The sequence below is a fragment of the Parasteatoda tepidariorum genome, chromosome 8 (assembly GCF_982258835.1).
Source record: "Parasteatoda tepidariorum strain Cologne lab strain chromosome 8, Ptep-v5.0, whole genome shotgun sequence".
NCBI lineage: Eukaryota > Metazoa > Arthropoda > Arachnida > Araneae > Theridiidae > Parasteatoda > Parasteatoda tepidariorum.
Genome location: NC_141762.1, coordinates 55140353 through 55159354, shown reverse-complemented (window position 1 = coordinate 55159354; position 19002 = coordinate 55140353). Strand labels below are relative to the sequence as shown.

The following is a 19002-nucleotide window of genomic DNA, read 5'->3' as shown; positions in this document are numbered from 1 at the left end:
TTTTATTTGTTTGTAAGGGTGAGCCAGCTATTTTATAAGCTTATATTCAAGATTAATATTCATTTTTTATCAGTGAATAGTTATTATAATCATAAACTCAAAAAAAAAGACATGTTTGTAAATTTCAATTACTTCTCCAGGTCATCATAGGTATGTGTAAAATTTTAAATATATTTTAAGTAAACTAAGAAATATTGAGAAAAATGAAAAAATCTTGTTTAAATTTTTTTCTAATATTTTGATTTAAATTTTTATTTAAGAAATTTTTTGGAATTTTGATTTAGACTCACAATCACCCCTGTGTTCTCTAAAAGCTTGATTGTATTAAATAAAGTTGATTTTATTAAGGGTTGGTTTGAACATTTTTAATATTGCATTTATTCTGTTATATTTAAAATATAATACGGATAATTTTATAAACCAATGTAAGTCATTGTACTTCCTATTGCCTAATATTAAGTGCAGTACATAAAAGTGAATCGAACACTCTTTCAAGGGTAAAATTTCTTTGACTGGCCTAAACCAAATCATATATAGTTAAATCATGCTTATTATTGTTTTATCTAAACTGACGAACGAGTGATCAGATTTTTTTTAAAAATTTGGTTTGAGTTGTCAGATTTTATATAGGATACAATTTTCAGATTCAATATTTACATTGCTGTTCCTGACAAGGAGTTTTAAAGTGAAATTTAGTCTTATGTTATTTTGAAATTTCAAAATAGCTTGTACATATCTAAAAGATAAACAATTCGATGTGGTTCGTTTAAAAACATATTTTAATATTAATTTTCTAATTTTTATGTTTTATTTTTTCTTATGCTTTGCTTATTGTTGTATCTTTTTTTTTAGCCGAAACCTACTAAAGGCAAAATGAGAATACATTGTTTGGAAAATGTAGACAAAGCTCTACAGTTTTTAAAGGACCAACGTGTTCACTTAGAAAATTTGGGTTCTCATGATATTGTAGATGGCAACCCACGCTTAACTCTTGGCCTTATATGGACTATCATTTTGAGATTTCAGGTAATTTACACCTAATTACATTAATTAACACCTGATTTAACTATTTTGATGAATAAAAATTTGCCTAAATTTTTTTTTTCATAATTTATTACTGGAGTCTAGTTATTTTTAAATTGTTATGATAGTTATTTCTATATTATGGTATAATCAACTTCAATATTGAGTCAATCAATTTTACTATGTTGTTTTTAAAAATATCTTGGAAATTATATGAATACTTTATAATAAGGAACACATCATACAAGAATACAAGTAATATAGTTCTCTGATAACTATTGTTAAAATCCATACCTGCATTGTTTAACCACAATATAGCATAAATATTTTAACTTTTAAAGTTAAACTTGTATTATATAGCATGTTAGTTCTTTTCTTACATTTATGTAATATGTATGTGATTATTTTACTTTAAAATTTAAATCATTATTTCTAATTAAAAAAATCTTATTTGAATTATTGTACCTTTTTTTCCTAGGCAATACAATTAGCAGGGATGAGATTTTTCCGCTTTTTAGCGGATTTCCGCTTTTTTCACTTTTATCTCTTGAATTTCAGTTTTTTAATCAAAAATTCAGATTTTTCTAAAAATTTCACTTTTTTTTATAAGTATTCCGCTTTTTCAGAAAATTCACAGATTTTCAAAAAAAAAAAAACAGAAAATTCAAACTTCATAGCTACCAATCCTTTCTCATTTTTACTTATTATAGCTATTTTCTTCCCTTTTACTCGCAGCAGATAAGATTTTCCGAATTTTTTACCCGCCCTCTAGATAGATCCGATTTTTGTAGTTCAAACGACGCTGCTTCTGACAAGCCTTTTAGAGGTCCCAAGCCTGGAATCTGCTAATATCTCGATTCTTATTCACACGATTTTAATATCAAACATAGCTTTTCATATTTGCGTGTTGCCATTCTTATTTACGAGATTTAAAAATCCGATATTGTGATTCGTATTTACGCCTTTTTAAAATCCTATGTAGCGATTCGTATTCACGCAAGTTTAAAATTAATGTCTTGATTTGCTCATGCGGTTTATAATATCAAACATTGATTTTCGTATTTTTACGTAATTTTAAAATAAGGCATTGGGATTCACATTCACGTATTCTAAAAATTATGCATCATAATTCTTATTTATGTAATCTAAAAATTACGCATCATGATTCGTATTTACGCGATCTAAAAATTATGAATCACAATTTGTATTTACACGTTTTAAAAATTCTATATCCCAGTTTGTATTTCCTCATTTTCAAAATCGTATATCTAGTTTCATATTCATGTGTTTTTAAAATCCATAATTGTTATTCATATTCAGGCAATTTTAAGATCAACTATCGCGATTCTTGTAAGAAGTAAATTTTTTTAAAAATTAGTTACTATAAAGGTGACTGTTTTTCTAACGACGATTATTAGTATATGTAAGTGTTACAACATCAGAGAAACTGGAAGTGAATATATTCAAAACTTACATTCTGTGCTAGCAAAGAAGAAAAAATAGGATTTGTCACAAGATGTTTGTAGATGGACTAACGACCAAATCTAGCAAACAAAAGCAATCACTTAAAAAGGGATTTAATTTAATTCTCTTTTTTTTGTTTTGGAAAAGGAGTTAATTAACTCATCATCAAAATTTTATTTATAATTGCTGTTATTTATGCTATAAAATGCAAAATTCTTATCAAATAAAAACAATTATCTAAGCCGTTGCTGATTGTCATGCAATTTTTCAAGCTAAAATAGCAATTTTTGTATGTTAAGGAGTTACTATATATTTCTACTTCACTGTTATTGATATGTTTCAAAGAGCTCTAGTTCGGTCCATTGTTAAAGTTTTTTTTTTCCAATATAATTTAAAAAGTAATATTGCTGATATATTTGCTATAAATCACATAACAGTATTTATTAAAAGAAATGAAATATTAATGTATATTCTCAGTAGTTTTAATTTGCTAAACCAGGTAGTTTTTCAAGTAATAATTGTCTCTTATGTGAACTGAGGAAAAATATAATTTCCAGCTATATTTTTTCAATTGGTAATTTTTATTTTCACTAAATGTTAAGTATCAATGCAATCATTTATATAATAATAGATTAGTACACATTTGTATGTCAACACATTATTTATTACCTTAAACTGTCTGGAATTTATTATTAAAGAGTTGCGCTTGCGTAAAATTTACTATCATGGAAATTCAGCTTTTTTGCATTTTGTTTAATCTCATCCCTGAATTAGAGCATTTAATTAGCAAAATTTTATTTAATGCTTATATTTTCAACGCATTTGCTGCAAATTTATCAGAAACTAGTTGCTAGAAATTAAAAGAAAAATATTTATCACTTAATTAAAAGAAAGTAAAATTTCATTTCTAATTTCATGCGTAATAAATGTAAAGATAATTTGGTAAAAATATACTTTAACAACTGTATTTTCTGTTCTTATGTCACAAAATGTTGGAATAAACTCCATCAAACTTTAGTGTATGTTCACCAATGATGGTGGTAAGTTTCAACATAATCTATGAATTACTTCTCCAATGGAGGAATACGAGAAAACTTAATATTTTCGCAAGTTAAGACAAAATAATAATGTCAAATTTTTAGTTTCTAAAATAAACTGCGCTTTAAGAACTCACTCCTTACATATTTTTAAATAACCATTTTATTTATTTATATTTTTGATTAAATAAATGAAATTTGTACCAGATTAAACATATTGCATGGTTTTTGCTAGCTTCAGCTTTATTAAAATATATATATATATATATATTTATGATGGTTTTTCGAATATGTGTTGTGAGTAAAATTTTCCATCAATTTTTTTAAGGGTTTGAAAGTTTTTTTTTTGTTTTATAAGGAGCAATACAAATGTTTTGTTATTTAGACCAGAATAAGTGTAAGCCTGCCCCCTCAGTTCTGTGCTTTACTGAATTGAATACAAAATGAAATAAATTTTGGCAAATTTGAAAAATTTGCTTTGTAAGATTATTTTTTTTTTATTGAAAGTCCTTTTAATATTTTAATCATAACCATCTAATCATTTTTTAGATTCAAGATATTACAATTGAGGAAGTTGATAATCAAGAAACTAAATCTGCTAAAGATGCATTGTTATTATGGTGCCAAATGAAAACAGCAGGTTATCCAAATGTAAATATCAGGAATTTCACTACAAGTTGGAGAGATGGTTTAGCTTTCAATGCTATTATTCATAAGCACAGGTATATTTAGCTTCATAAGTATCATTTCAAACATTGGAAATTTTTGAATTAGTTTTAAGGCTTTTTTGAGTAAATTCAGAAGAACAATACTTGCTTTTATATTTTATTTAATTTGAAATAGAGATAAATTTTGTTTCTTAATTATATTAATTTTTTTTCAGACCTGATTTGATACAGTATGATAAGTTATCAAAATCTAATGCGATACATAATTTGAATAATGCATTTACTACAGCTGAACAAAATCTCGGGGTTACAAGATTGTTGGATGCTGAAGGTAAGCAGCTAATATCTATTTTTTTGTTAATTGTACATTTTTTATTAAAAAATTAACTTTGGAAGCTGCTTCGTAGCAATCGAAGAAGTTTTTAAATTTTGTTCGATCTAAGATTAACTAACAGCAGTTAATTATGTAATACGGCTAACTCCAGATTAATTCAAATTCTTGAAATGTCTTGTACTGTTTGTCTGATTAATTCTAGAACAAAATCTTTATCTTCACTTATTAAACAACTCTTGTATATATTACAACTAATATTGTTTCTCAGACCCATAATACTTAGTTTTTTCCCCTTCCTTGTTTTAGTTATGTTTTTACATACCCAGCTTATCTGTTTCGGTAAATATTTCTTAATGGTAAGAACATTTGTATTTTAATATGGTTGCTTGTTTTTTAAACCTGGAAAAAAAAATTATGTTCCTTGACCTTATGTTATTTAATTTGAACATAATGTTATTAACATATATATATATTCTATTTACATGATTATGTCTTGAAGTGCCTGCAAAAAATATTAAGTTTCAGAAAATTTTTTTGTATGTTTTATACGTATGTTTATTGTTAACTATATTTTGTATACAAAATAAAGTTAAAAAATGTCTATCACAAATAGGTTTAGCTATAAAAAATGAACACATCGGAACTTTTTCTGCATTCACCTGTAATTTTGATAATTTACTTATCATTTCAGAGTCACTATACCTTTCAAGTTTCTTTTGTTTGCTTCTTTTTTAAGATTTAAGTTTCTTCTTGTAATTAAAGCCATTTTAAATATTTCTTGCTTTTTTTTTACATTTAGAACTTATTTTTTTTTACAAGCAAGGCATTAAGTTTAAAGATAGATTTTGTGCATTCTCCTGCAATTTTGATAATTTACTTATTTCAGAATTACTATATGTTTCAAGTTTCATTTCTTTGCTTCTTTTTTAAGATTTAAGTTTCTTGTAATTAAAGCCATTTTAAATATTTCCTGTTTTTTTTTTTGCATTTAAAAGTGATATTTTTTTTACAAGCAAGGCATAAAGTTTGAAGATAGTGAGATATATTTGTAAATTATAGTGGAGTAAGTTAGCATTATATTCTGAAATTAATTATTTTTAGATGTTTATGTGGAGAGTCCGGATGAAAAATCTATCATTACATATGTTGTCACATATTACCATTACTTCTCAAAAATGAAGCAAGAGACAGTTCAAGGTAGAAGAATTGGAAAGGTAACTTTGAGCTTACAATATTTGTTTTTCTTGAGTTACAATGAAATGATGTAAATATTAAATTAAATAATTTGAATTTTTTATTTTAGTTTTAGTAACATATTTTTATTACCTGTATACTTTTTATCTATTAGTTAATGATTGCATCATTTTGTCATTAGTTTAACCTATTTCTTTAACTTTGCAAATCTTTTAATTTTAGGTCATAGGTTTAGCAAAGGAAAATGACCAATTGATTGATGAATATGAAACATTAACATCAGATCTTCTTCAATGGATTGAGCAAACAATAACAGCTTTATCTGACAGAAAGTTTGCCAATTCATTAACTGGTGTGAGACAACAAATGTCTGCATTTAATAACTACAGAACTGCTGAAAAACCACCAAAGTAAATATATTGAATTTTTGCTATTAAACATTAAATATAATGCTAAAAAATGCATTAAAATATACTGAGCTAGTTTGATACCTCTTGCCTGCAAGAGGTTTCAAATATTTTTTAAAATATATTTCATGGTTGTAAAGAATATTTTGTTTTGCATTGTTGATATAAATTGTTCTTTCTTTTGATGAATTACATATATATATATATCTATTTTTTTATAGATTCACTGAAAAAGGTAATCTTGAAATAGCTCTGTTTACTTTAGTAAGTAAAATGAGAGCTAACAACCAGAAACCATATGCTCCAAAAGAAGGTATGATGATTGCTGATATTAATAGAGCTTGGGAACGTCTTGAAAAAGCTGAACATGAAAGAGAGTTGGCATTGAGAGAAGAATTGATCAGGTAATTTGGGAAAAACTTTTTTTTCGTTTTGTGAAATTGTTGAATTTTTTCTCTTTTGTATTATTCAATAATAACAAGATTCAGAAATCGAAGGTAAATTATTTTCAAATATGAAAAAGCTACTGAGAATAATTATGTAACTTTTTCGACATAATCAACTGACCATTATATTTTAAATTTTTTCTTTAACTGAAGCTTTTTATCCCTCCTAAAATAATTTTTTTATTTGTTAGAATTAATTCACTAGTAAAGTTAAAAATGTGATTTTTGAAACATTCTATTCACTTTTTGAAACTTGTTCTTTTGTTATGTCTCATAAATAATTTAATTTTGTTTAGTTCACAAAAATTTTTTGAGATTTTTTTTACTTTTTGTATATATATATTGAACTTCGTTATTTTGTTTTACAAAATAATGTCTTCAAAAAATTAAAAAAAAAAGGTAGTTAAAAAAACGGAAAAAAAAACTTCTAGATTAATTTTCTATCAAAAGTGTTTCAATTACCTTTCAGAATAGCTTAGTGATACATAGTCTCAGCGAACATTACTTAAAGGATAAAAGAAATAGTCTGTAGACTAAATAATATAAAAAGGTGAATGGAGCGCAAATGAAAGTGCAGAAATGGACATACTATAATTTTGGTTCCATAAACAATGACCTACCTTAGTGTATGAACACTAAATTTTGTTTGTAAACTTTGAGTGCCAATATTAATGAATTTTCGTATCTCAATTTCATGCAATGTAAAAGATTTTAACTTATTCTTTCTAATTATAAAAAATAATTTTTTAGGCAAGAAAAATTGGAACAATTAGCTGCCAGATTTGATCGTAAGGCTGGAATGAGAGAAGCTTGGCTAAGTGAAAACCAACGCCTTGTGTCACAAGACAACTTCGGCTTTGATTTGGCATCAGTTGAAGCAGCTGCTAAAAAACACGAAGCAATAGAGACTGATATTTATGCTTATGAAGAAAGAGTACAAGCAGTTGTTGCTGTTGCTCAAGAACTAGAGACTGAAAACTATCATGACATTGAGAGAATTAATGCCAGGTTGGTGGCATTTTTATTTCCTGTTTATTTTAAGCTTGGTTTTTGCTTTTAAATATCTTAGAGTAGCATTGAATTGTACTCAAATTGTTAGTTATATATTGAATATAGAGAAAACTACCTTAATCATATTGAAAATGTGTAAAAAATTTTAGTTACTATTCAAGTAAATTATTTAACCTATTAAAATTTTAGTTACTGCTAAATATTTTATTTCTAAAGGAAACTAATTTTAAAATGGTGAATAGAGCGTTCATCCACTAAATTAGTTTTGCACTGAAATGCTAAGTGTAATATTCAGCGTGTTTACCCTACTTGGTCTAGTATGTATTTTTCTAAAAAAATGTTCTGAACTTGGCCCTAATTTTTTTTAAAAAATATCTTTTTTTTCTGTTGCTCACTTATTTTAAGACTAATTTTGTAACAAAAATTTAAGGTTATTAGGTTAATTTTTAATTGTTTGTTAAATTTTTCTAATTAGGAAAGACAATGTTTTGCGATTATGGAATTATTTACTAGAACTTCTACGAGCTCGCAGAAGCAGACTAGAAAAATCTATAGCTTTACAACAGACATTCCAAGAAATGATATTCATTTTAGATTCTATGGAAGAAATCAAGGTAAGTTAAAAAATATGGAGCATTGATTTTTTAAAATTAGCTATTTAGTTAGTTTTTGATTGATCAACTTTATTTACAGAACTATTTTTTTTAAATATTTTGCTATCATCAGAGTTATTTTTTTTCTTATGCAAGAAAAATTATGTAAATATTACAGTTTTCTTCAGTTACATGATTTGCATTATAACAGGTTCTTTGAATTCATTAAAATGATCTTGTTCTGTTAAAGGTATACATATAGTATTGAAATATGAAAAACTCGTAAAATAACTAGGCAGAACCTTTTTCAAGAGAAGTTGATAAATAAATTTAAGCAATACCATCTTCCATTTTATTTTTTACAACAGCATTGTAGGGGAATGTTAGCAAGCAAAAGTATAACAAAGAATACAAAAAGATAACATAAATTTCAAAATAAAAGATTCAGTATTAAATTTTAACATTTTGTAAAGACACAAGAGTTAAACATTGTCTGAACTACTTATAACATGTTTTTTTTTTTATTGATAAAGTTTATAATTACAATTTATATTTTTCATTGTTTAATTTTCAAAATTTGCTATTAGTAATGTTTTTGTTTGACAATACCATGTTTAACAATAGATTTAAAAACAATATCATCCGTTTTATTTTTAAAAACAGCATCTTAGAGAAATGTATAGCAATCAATAATATAAGAAAGAATACAAAATAAATAAAATTTCAAAATTAAGGATTCAGTATAAAATTTTAATATGTTGTAAAGATACAAGAGTTAAACATTATCAGGACCACTTATAACATGTTATTTCTTTATTAATAAATTTTTAATTTACTTATATTGTGTAATTTTTAAAACTGCCATTAATGTTTTTGTTTCTTTTTTCTTACATGCTTTTGAATTTATTTTAATAGGCTAGATTGTTATCTAAAGATTATGGCAAACATCTCATGGGAGTTGAAGACTTATTACAAAAGCATAGTCTGGTAGAAGCTGATATAAATGTTTTAGGCGAGAGGGTGAAAGCTGTTGTACAACATTCTCAAAAATTTGTTACCGAAGAAGAGCATGGTAAGAGATGTCTATAATTGATTTGTCCCTGCCCTTTATGCATTTAGTCAAATTTAATAGATTATTTCTATCTTGTTCAGGTTCCCTTTACCTATTAATACAGGAAAATTAGTTTTGCAGTGAGTTCAAAACCGCTTTTATAGGTGTCGCATGGGTGCAAGTCTTCCGTCCACAGGACGGATTTCCGTCTTTCGAAAATGTCCGCGGACGGAAGTAAGACGGAAACAAGACTGACTCGAAGACGGAAATCGGAATTTTCTTTTCTGTCCGTAAAAATATTTTTTAGGTCTACGTTATTGGTCTACTTTCTTTTGTCCTGTTGTTATTTTATCAAAAGACAGATGAATAAATATTTTTTGTACAGTATTTAAACTTGATGTATTATGGTAAAGCTTTCTTAGTTAGTTTGCATTATTTGAGGGGATATTTTGTATGTTAGGTATTTCAGTCAAAATATTTTCAGTCTTGGCCTTTTTTCCAACTTGCACCCATGATGTGTCATTCCAAGATGGTTTTGCATAAAATCTTTGCTTAAATGTTTAATAAAATAAAGAAAATATACAAAAAATAAATTAAAAAACTTAATGAAATTGTTTATGTAATATTTTAAAAGTGTATTTTAGTTTTTGGGTGTGAAAAATCAATTATTTTATTGAATTTATAGCTTTATATTTGTTGGAAACGAGGTAAAAATATTCATTGTAAAATATATTTGGAACAAATATGTATGTTTTAAAATAAATTTAAATGCTGCACTTTTTTACCATTTTATATTTTTTATATAAAATTGTTATAATTTTAAAAAATTTCTACATAATTTTATAATTCAAATATTTTTCAATGAAGGTATTTTTTTTAAACATCATGAAACCTTTAAGTGCAATTTTTTTGTGAAAATCATTTTTTTAAAGTGTTTTAGTTGATATTCTTGAGAAGAAAACCTTGAGTAACTATTAATTTTAAGCGATGCAGTAACAAATTATTTTTGGTTGTTGTACTATTTTCGTAACAGAATGTATAGTATCATTAGACTAAACAATTATTGTTTACAAGCAGGAATTAGCCATACTAAACACAGATTTAATTCTAAAGATTGTAAGAAAATAGTTAAGAGGGAAATATAAAGCTTATAGTTGTAACTTAGGTTATTGTTAGGTTCTTAACAAAACTTAAATTTGAAATTAAAAAAAAAAATTTTTTTTAAATATTTTATGAGCTTTAATGTATTTTTAAACTGATCAATGCACTACTGTGACCCTTTTTTAATTTAACAGGGTATCCGCACATCTGGAAACTCATGAATTTCACTATTGAACAAAATTTGTCATGAAATGTCATGATTTTAACAATTTTTTTTGAAAAAATAATGAAAAGTCATGGATTTAGGTCGCCGAAGAATCTTATTTTTAAAATGAAATGTTTAATCCCCCCAATTTCATGGTGTTCCAAATATCTGCATTTGTTGCAATATCCCCACTCAGAGTCATATTTGATTAAAATATAAAATGTTTTTTTTTTGTGCTCTAGAAATAAAAAATATAAAATGTTTTTATCGTGCTAACATTTCTAGAGTGAATTATCTTTTAAACTTCTGTGATTTCAAAATTTCTGTTATTATTTATTTTAATTTTATTTTATCAATTTAAGATTTTAGCTGAAGCAAGCCAGTCATTGGCGAATTTTTTGTATTCCGAAATAAGAACAGAAAAATCAGGAGTATTTCTTTCCTTTCCGATGAACAAGTAAAATATCTTTAAAATGCAATTCTGTAGGGGGAAAAAATTTTTTTTGCTTTTGTATTTTTTTCAGCTATTTTATTGCTTCAACTCTTTCTTTACTGTTTTTTAAATTTAAAATCTGTAGAAATGAAGATGCAGAGTATAGCAGTTTTGGTTATACCTGTCTTTTCTATGAATGTTATTATAATGCTTTTTTAAATTTATTGTTGTGTATTTGTCGTAGAAAATAGTAACTTCGTTTAGTCATGAAAAATTCTTGGAATTAATCATGAAAAGTCATGAATTTGAAAATCTAAAATGTAACAGATACCCTATTTAATCTAATTACAATTTAAATGTTTTTTTTTTTTTTTTTTTGTATAATTATTATAGTGACTTATTCCTTTATTGTATGTGTGTAGGTTATCGTCCATGTGATCCTAAGATAGTAACTGAGCGAATTGACCAATTAGAAGCTGCTTATTCAGAGCTGGTCCACTTAGCTCTTGAAAGAAGAAACATGCTTGATGAGTCTCGAAAATTATGGCAGTTCTATTGGGATATGACAGAAGAAGAAACTTACATAAAAGAAAAAGAGCAAATCTTGTCTTCTGAAGAAATAGGTCATGACTTGACTACAGTTCATCTCCTCATTAGCAAAAACAAGGTAATGTTTACAGTTGAGATTTTAATTTGTAATAACTATTTTACTCAGTTTGCATAAATCATGGGCTGCATAATGAATGCAATAGGGCGATTCCGTGTCAGAGGGAAAATTATGAGTTATAATTTTATGTAGTTTCTACGAATAAAAACAAAATTATATTTATTTTCATATCTGGGGCTATGATATTTCAAGCTTTTTTTATATTTTTTAGAAATGTTTTTTGACCAATATGTTAAATAAATTTTATGTATTACTTGTAGTAAAAAACAGTGAAATTGCCTTATAAATTTTATTGGGAAATAAATTTTTTTCAGAATTTTTTGGATTCTTATAAGAACGGATATGAATAGAAGACGGATATTAATAGTTAAAACAGTTTATAATTATCTGATATTACCTTATAGCAAACGTTTCTTAACTTTTGTCATGTTTAATAACTACTATGATTTTAATTTTAAATATTAGCTCTTAAAAAGTAGTATTATCTACATGAATGCAACTATGCTATATTGTTTCAGAGTTCAACATATTTTAAGTTAAAAATAAGAGTTTAAAGTTGTGTCAACTTTTTCGATTCTTTTGATTCTTAATTAGCATCAGTTTATTGTATATCTGTTTTTATTAACCTTGAAAGAATTGTTATTCTGAAAGCATTATCTTCAGGAATTTGTTATTCAGGTTGTTGAAACAAATGTACATGATAGGCTCTTTTATGTTCATCCAGATATTGCATCGTTCACTATATTTATAATCAGTATTTAAAAAATTGCAACAATTTTAAATAGTATTTAAGGTCTTAAAACAAGAATTATCTTAATTTTAGGCTATGGAGGATGAAATTGCTTCACATGAGCAACAGTTGCAAGATGTTATTCAAGTGGGTGAAGATTTAATTACTGCTAATCACTTTGGCTCTGATAGAATTGGTGATAGAATCGGTGAAGTTAATAGTATGTGGGACCACTTGAAAGAATTGCTGGCTCAGCGAAAACAACGCCTGTACGATGCTGTTGATTATCATCAAGTATGTATTTTGTTTTTATTCTCCAAATCAATACTGTCTTTATTATTGTATTAATTATTTTTTGATTTTATTTTTAGTTCTTTGCTGATGCCGATGATGTTGACACTTGGATGTTGGATGCTCTTAGATTGGTTTCCAGTGAAGACGTTGGCTGTGATGAAGCTAATGTTCAGTCCCTATTGAAAAAACACAAGGTAGTTTTCTTTTAAAATTACTTTTTAAATACATAGTATTTAAAGAAAAACTTACTTTTTTTTAAAATACTAAATAAATTTTTTTCAGTAATTTTTTTAAAACTTAAACCAACTATTACACGATTTAAAATTTTTATTGCGGATTTATTTGAATTTCACAATAAACAACTCTAATTTTTCTTCCACTGAAATACTTTAAAATCATATCTGTTGTAATTGCTTTATAAGTTTAATACTATTAAAATATAGTATGTTATAATGATCATAACCATGTTTATGAAATATTGGAATTTAAATATATCTAAAATATTTGTAATTATTATCGTTATTATTAAATATGTAGTTTGTAGATTACCCTAGTCAAATGTTTTGTTTTATGATTTAATGATAATGTAAATGTGAGATTAATGTTTGATCAGAAAAATTAGTAAAAATATAAGGGGCTAGTGTGATAGTTGAATTGTTGTAAATTGGAAAAAATTATAATAAATTTGCTGTCAGTTAAAGATGCTCTAGCTTTTAAGCTTTTTGAACTTTATTAATGGGGCCTATTTTTATTTGATTTCACTCATTTTGATATAATTATTATTGATTTAAATGTAGATTGTATCATAAATAATACAAATTTGTTTAAGTCCCTTGTAAAAAACTTATTCAAAAAATTTGTATAAGCTAGGATCTTAGCTAAAAATTTAAAAGGTTGGTGTCTTATTGCTAAGTAACTCCTCTACCTTAATTTTTCAATGTCTGAACCCATTAAAAGTACAATTGTAAAATATGTTAAGGTGACAATTTTTTCTTTACTAAATTGTAAAGTATAATTTTTACAAAGTTCTTGTATATTCCTGATATATTTTAACTTTAAATTCTATTATTAGGATGTTACTGATGAATTGAAGAACTATGCAAACACTATTGATGCTCTGCATACTCAAGCATCTGGTCTTGGAGATAAGGTATTCAAAGTTTAAATCTTTATTGAAAAAAAAAATTAATTATAATTTTTAAATATTTATAAAGTCTTTTTAAAAATCAAATTTGTCTAAAAACTATTGTTCACAATTTCAGGACCGGGAAGCTCCAGAAGTTCTGGAGAGATTGGCAAGTATTGATCGTCGATACAAGGATCTTGTGGAGCTTGCAAAATTAAGGAAGCAACGACTGTTAGATGCCCTTTCATTGTATAAACTCTTTAATGAGGCTGATGGTGTAGAACAATGGATTCAAGAAAAGGTATTAATAAACTTTATTTTAAAGAGACACAGTAAAAATGTTTTTTTTTCTTATTAAATTAAGTTTTAATTATTTTTCAACCAACTGCTAAATAATTTATTGTCAAGAGCTCATATTTTTTTTTTAAATATAATACAACCGATTATTAAAGATATAAATCTTTTTGTTCAATGCTATTTAAAATTTAAATTTTTCTTTGTGTCAACTCAATATCATTGCTATCTGGATCTTTTTTTTTAAATTTTTTTTTTAATGTTTTAGCCACTGGGATATATTTTTTTACCATTACTTACCCCTGAAGTAATTAACTTTTGAAATGCCATTTAAATTCTTAAATAATTCTTAATTTAATCTTACTGCAATCTGATCAAAAACTTAAAGAATAGAATTAAACATTAGTTTAAATTTTTAAATATAATGCTTCGTGAAAATAGTTTTCTTAAGAATTTTTGTCATAGCTTTGTATCTTGCTAATTCACCAAAATCGTTTGAAATTTGAACATATCAGAACATATATTAAATTCTTCTGTTTATTCGGTTATAAATATTTTGAGTGTCAAAGTGGTACTTTTCATTAGATTTTGCAGTGTTTTCACTACAGCGCGAGAACGCGAGAATCTCGCATATTTTTTTCTTTTCTCGCATTAAAAAATGATTACCGCGAGAAATTCGCGCATTCTATAAATCAATTTCAAAATTCGCCATTTTCTCGCATTTTGGAAAAAGCTTCAAATTACGCCATTTAGAATAAAATCCGTTTCACTTTTCTTCCTGGATCTTTAATTATTTTCAACATCTGCCCCATTATCTAGCCTCCCTATTTACCAGTATTGTTCAGAAACTTTCCGAACAGCAGAACACATTTTTCTGCAACCACGTGTTTACCGTAGGTAAGGTTTCTTCTTGTAAGACGTTCAAATTTTTTATGCACTTATGTAAGATGGACAAATACCTTGTAAAGGCAAAATCTTCTATGATGATGCACCAAAAATATTCAATGCTTTAAAAAATAGAAGACGTTAAAAATGTATTATAATTAAAGAAATGATTTTTTTTTCAAGAGTTTTTGTGTTTTTAGAAATCTCACTTAACTTTTTGAAATCTCACCCTGTTTTTGAGAAAGGGTGAGAAATTCTCACCCATTTTTTTTCTATGATGAAAGCACTGTTTTGTATCTAACTAATATATGTATCAGTGTTTTTTATATTTCTAATGTTATAGTTGTTGGTTAAATCAGTTGAATTAAGGATCAATTGTTAATGTATCAGGTAATTAAAATACAGGCATGTATAATTCAGACCTGATTTTTACCTTTTTTTTTTAAAAAAAAAAAAGGTTTTTTTTCTTAGTTTTTATTATTTTCTAATTTTTGTACCGAGAAGATTTGAAAATAGCAAGAAATATTTTTTAAAATAATTTTTAAAATTTTTTCCTAATGTTTAAAGACTGATCAAATTTTGAAGTTTATTGTGTGATTGAGATCACATGTCATTTAAAAATGTTTTAAACATGATTTTCTAAACTATTGATATATTAATGATCTATAATTTTTTTTATTTAACGCTAAAAAATTATTCTAATTATCATGGCATTGAATTTGATTGAGCTTACCATTTGAAGTCAATTCAAAGACTGAGACAAGAATATTTATACTTAAAAATTTGCTGCACTGAATTGTCTTGTTTTTCAAGCAAACTTTTTCTTCTTCTAAATCTTAGGTGTTTTTTGGCATTTTTCTGCCTGTTTAAAATTAGTTATTTCATTTCCCTCTATGCTTGTTATATATGTCCTTTTTTTTGTAATTTCATTATTTTTGGTTATTACAAAACATTTTTTTTAATTATTTAAACTTTTTTTTTTTTGTAGGACAAGATGATGGAGAGCATGGTGATGAGCAGAGACATGGAAGATATTGAAGTAATGAAACATAGATTTGAAGGATTTGAACAGGAAATGAACTCGAATGCTACTAGGTTGGCTGTTGTAAACCAATTGGCAAGACAGTTGTTGCACGTGGAACATCCAAATTCTGAAGAAATTTTAGCTCGCCAAAACCAACTAAATCAAAGGTATTTTAAATTTAATATTTTATCATAACATTAACATTCTGTAGATTTTGCTTTTATGCAAGCTTACATTTATCTTAAGATGCTATGAATATTCATTTTGGCTAAATATATTTTACACAATTTGCAGTATAGCAAAATATTTTACTTAGTACTAGTTTCTTTATATCTGCAGGGATCTGTCTAGGTTTTTCTGAGAGGTACCTATTTTATGAAAATTAAGACATAATTTGTGAAAATTAAAAATTATATTAAAATATCAACACAATAATATGGATTTATTGTTTCTTACAAGATAGAAAAACAAAATTTTAAGAAAGTATTTTGTGAAACTACCATTTTTTCTTAAGTTTTAATTTGTGAAGGTACCGCTAAAACAGTAGTAAATTTGGCCTGGACAGACTTCTGATATATATACTAACTACTACATGCTACAGAGGAGCTTGGTAATGATTTGACTGGCATAATGACACTACAAAGAAGACTGAGTGGTATGTTTGTGTGTAAGGTTCCAACTTATAAATAACTATTAATAATAATAATAAAAATCTTAAACTGAAAACCTGATCTTTAATTAATGACAATTATTTCTTCAAAATCTAAATACATCATCAGGAGACGTCTTATTCCTTTAATGGCTGTCAGTAATCTCTGTAAAGTAAATGTTATTCAAAATAGTTTTTACATGAGAAAGTGAAATGGGAAGTTTCTTTTTCTCATCTATCTCGCTGTTGCTTCTGTAATGTTTATTTTCTTGTAACATCTACACTTTGGTTTTCAATCTTACGTGTATGTACCAGTGAATATATGCAAAGCAATATGCCAATTGCTTTGCTATGACTAATATTTCTGGATTTTCTACTATCTCATCTCAGTTTGTTCCTCCCAAGTTTGCTTTACCTTAAATAAAATTTTAATTTAATTAAAATAATATCGTAAGTATTATCCTAGGCATTTAAAATAATATCTTACTTCATTTGATGTTAATTCTTATTTAACATGTGGTGCCCAATTTTGTTTTCATAAAATTTTGTTTCACAAAACCATATAAACAAACTCTTAAGAGTCAGTGTAAAAAAAAATTAAAAAAAAAAAAAAATTAAGGATATTAAAATTTGTTTTAAAGCTATCTTTATTCAGTAGAAATAATCACATTTATTTTCAAAATTTTATGTAATTATTTGGATTTTTTCCAATTGTTAGATTTCAGAATAAGAAGAATCATCCTTGAAGTTTTCCCATAATACTTCTTTGTGATTAGTGCAACAAATTTAATATTTGCTATCCATCTTTCACTTAAGATTCTGAACATATAAGATAAAATTATCTTTGTTGTCAACTAGTGCATGATATTTATTCTGTACTAAAAGGTTTCATGATAAATAAATCTATTGCTATTAAAATAATTTAAAATTTCAATATTAAATGTTTAATTACCACAGTTAGATTGTTTATAGTGCTTCTAACTATTCTATGTTTTCAATGTAGATGGTCCTCTCTTCGAGAAGTTGCTGAACACAAGAAAGAGGAAATTAATTCTAATCATGGGGTTCAAACATTCCATATTGAATGTAAAGAGACAATTGTAAGTTGAAAATTTCGTTCATAACTTGAAAAGCTTGTTAGTTTTTTATATTTTCTAAACTTTTTTTATTATTCCATTTTCATGTTTAATTTAACTAGTTTTGGCAATTTTAAAATCTAATTAATTGTATTTCTGTTAATGAGTAGCACTTTTCTTAAATAGTATTTATTTTAGTTTAATTGTTATTTGTTTAAAACAGAAAGTTGATAGTTAAAGATGAGTTATTTATACAAAATATTTGTAAAAAATCTATTGATTTAAAATAAGTATTTTGGATTGTTCTCGGTTGTAATAATGTTGTTCAAATGTTTTATATTATATTATTATAAATTTTAGTTAAAGAAAACTTTATTTGCAACACTTTAAGATATTTCATAAACTCTTTCTTGTAGACTTGGATTGAAGAAAAAACTAAACTACTTCATGCTACAGAGGAACTTGGTAATGATTTGACTGGCATAATGACGCTACAAAGAAGACTGAGTGGTATGGAACGAGATTTGGCTGCTATTCAAGCCAAGGTAACAAATTCATTATTGTAATATATTTTATTGTTATTGATGATAGAAATTTTCTTGATATATTTATAGTAAAATATTTTTAATGGTGAAATGAATTTTTTGTTTAATTAATATATTTATAAGGTTCCTTTTTTTAAATTAGCTTGTAAATTCAATTTTTGATAAGATTTTTTCCCCCTTGATGCTATTGTTTGTCTAATTAAAGAGTTTGTGAAATTAAATAGATCTTTTAAATTAATTTTTAGCCATATTTAATTTTAATTCATCTGTAAATTATATTTTAAAATCAAAATTGAAGCATATAAAAATATTTCTTTATTCAGCTTAAAAACCTCTTGAATGATTATTTATGTCACAGGACATGCCTTGACAATTGGCCAAGTGCACATATTTTATCTTGTATTAAGTCTCCTTTATTACAGATTTTTGAAAATAGTCTTACATCAAGATAATAGAGAAAAATCCTTTCATATTTACAACATTTTGTGTGTCCTCATACTTGCTGTAAGAGGAGAATGATTTTGTTTGAATCAGAACTTGCCCAATTAAAAGACTTTTTTTTCTTGAAAACTTTTGTTTAAAAGCATTATGAGAATCAGGATCAAATACATTGGCTGTTTGACATTAATTTTTTTCAATTAAGCTATGCTTATTTTAAAGCTTTCTGAGAAAATAAAAAACTTGGTTGGATTGCTAATAATTCCACCACAAGTAATTTTTTAGTTAAGGACTAAATATTAACCAC

At 25.8% G+C, this 19002-nt stretch overlaps 1 protein-coding gene across 7 annotated transcripts in view; it reads left to right on the top strand.

The window, feature by feature from the left end:
• beta-Spec (spectrin beta chain) overlaps positions 1-19002 on the top strand; it is a 61714-nt gene that overhangs the window by 10642 nt on the left and 32070 nt on the right. For all 7 annotated transcript variants that reach the window (XM_087150359.1, XM_087150358.1, XM_087150355.1 and 4 more), the window contains exons 4-20: positions 853-1026; positions 4074-4246; positions 4408-4523; positions 5628-5740; positions 5943-6130; positions 6349-6531; positions 7324-7581; positions 8060-8198; positions 9093-9249; positions 11390-11634; positions 12458-12658; positions 12736-12852; positions 13731-13808; positions 13921-14085; positions 15952-16154; positions 17640-17736; positions 18129-18257. In XM_087150359.1, coding sequence (XP_087006485.1) covers positions 853-1026; positions 4074-4246; positions 4408-4523; positions 5628-5740; positions 5943-6130; positions 6349-6531; positions 7324-7581; positions 8060-8198; positions 9093-9249; positions 11390-11634; positions 12458-12658; positions 12736-12852; positions 13731-13808; positions 13921-14085; positions 15952-16154; positions 17640-17736; positions 18129-18257 — 2736 coding nt within the window. The remainder of the gene's footprint in view (positions 1-852; positions 1027-4073; positions 4247-4407; positions 4524-5627; positions 5741-5942; positions 6131-6348; positions 6532-7323; positions 7582-8059; positions 8199-9092; positions 9250-11389; positions 11635-12457; positions 12659-12735; positions 12853-13730; positions 13809-13920; positions 14086-15951; positions 16155-17639; positions 17737-18128; positions 18258-19002) is intronic.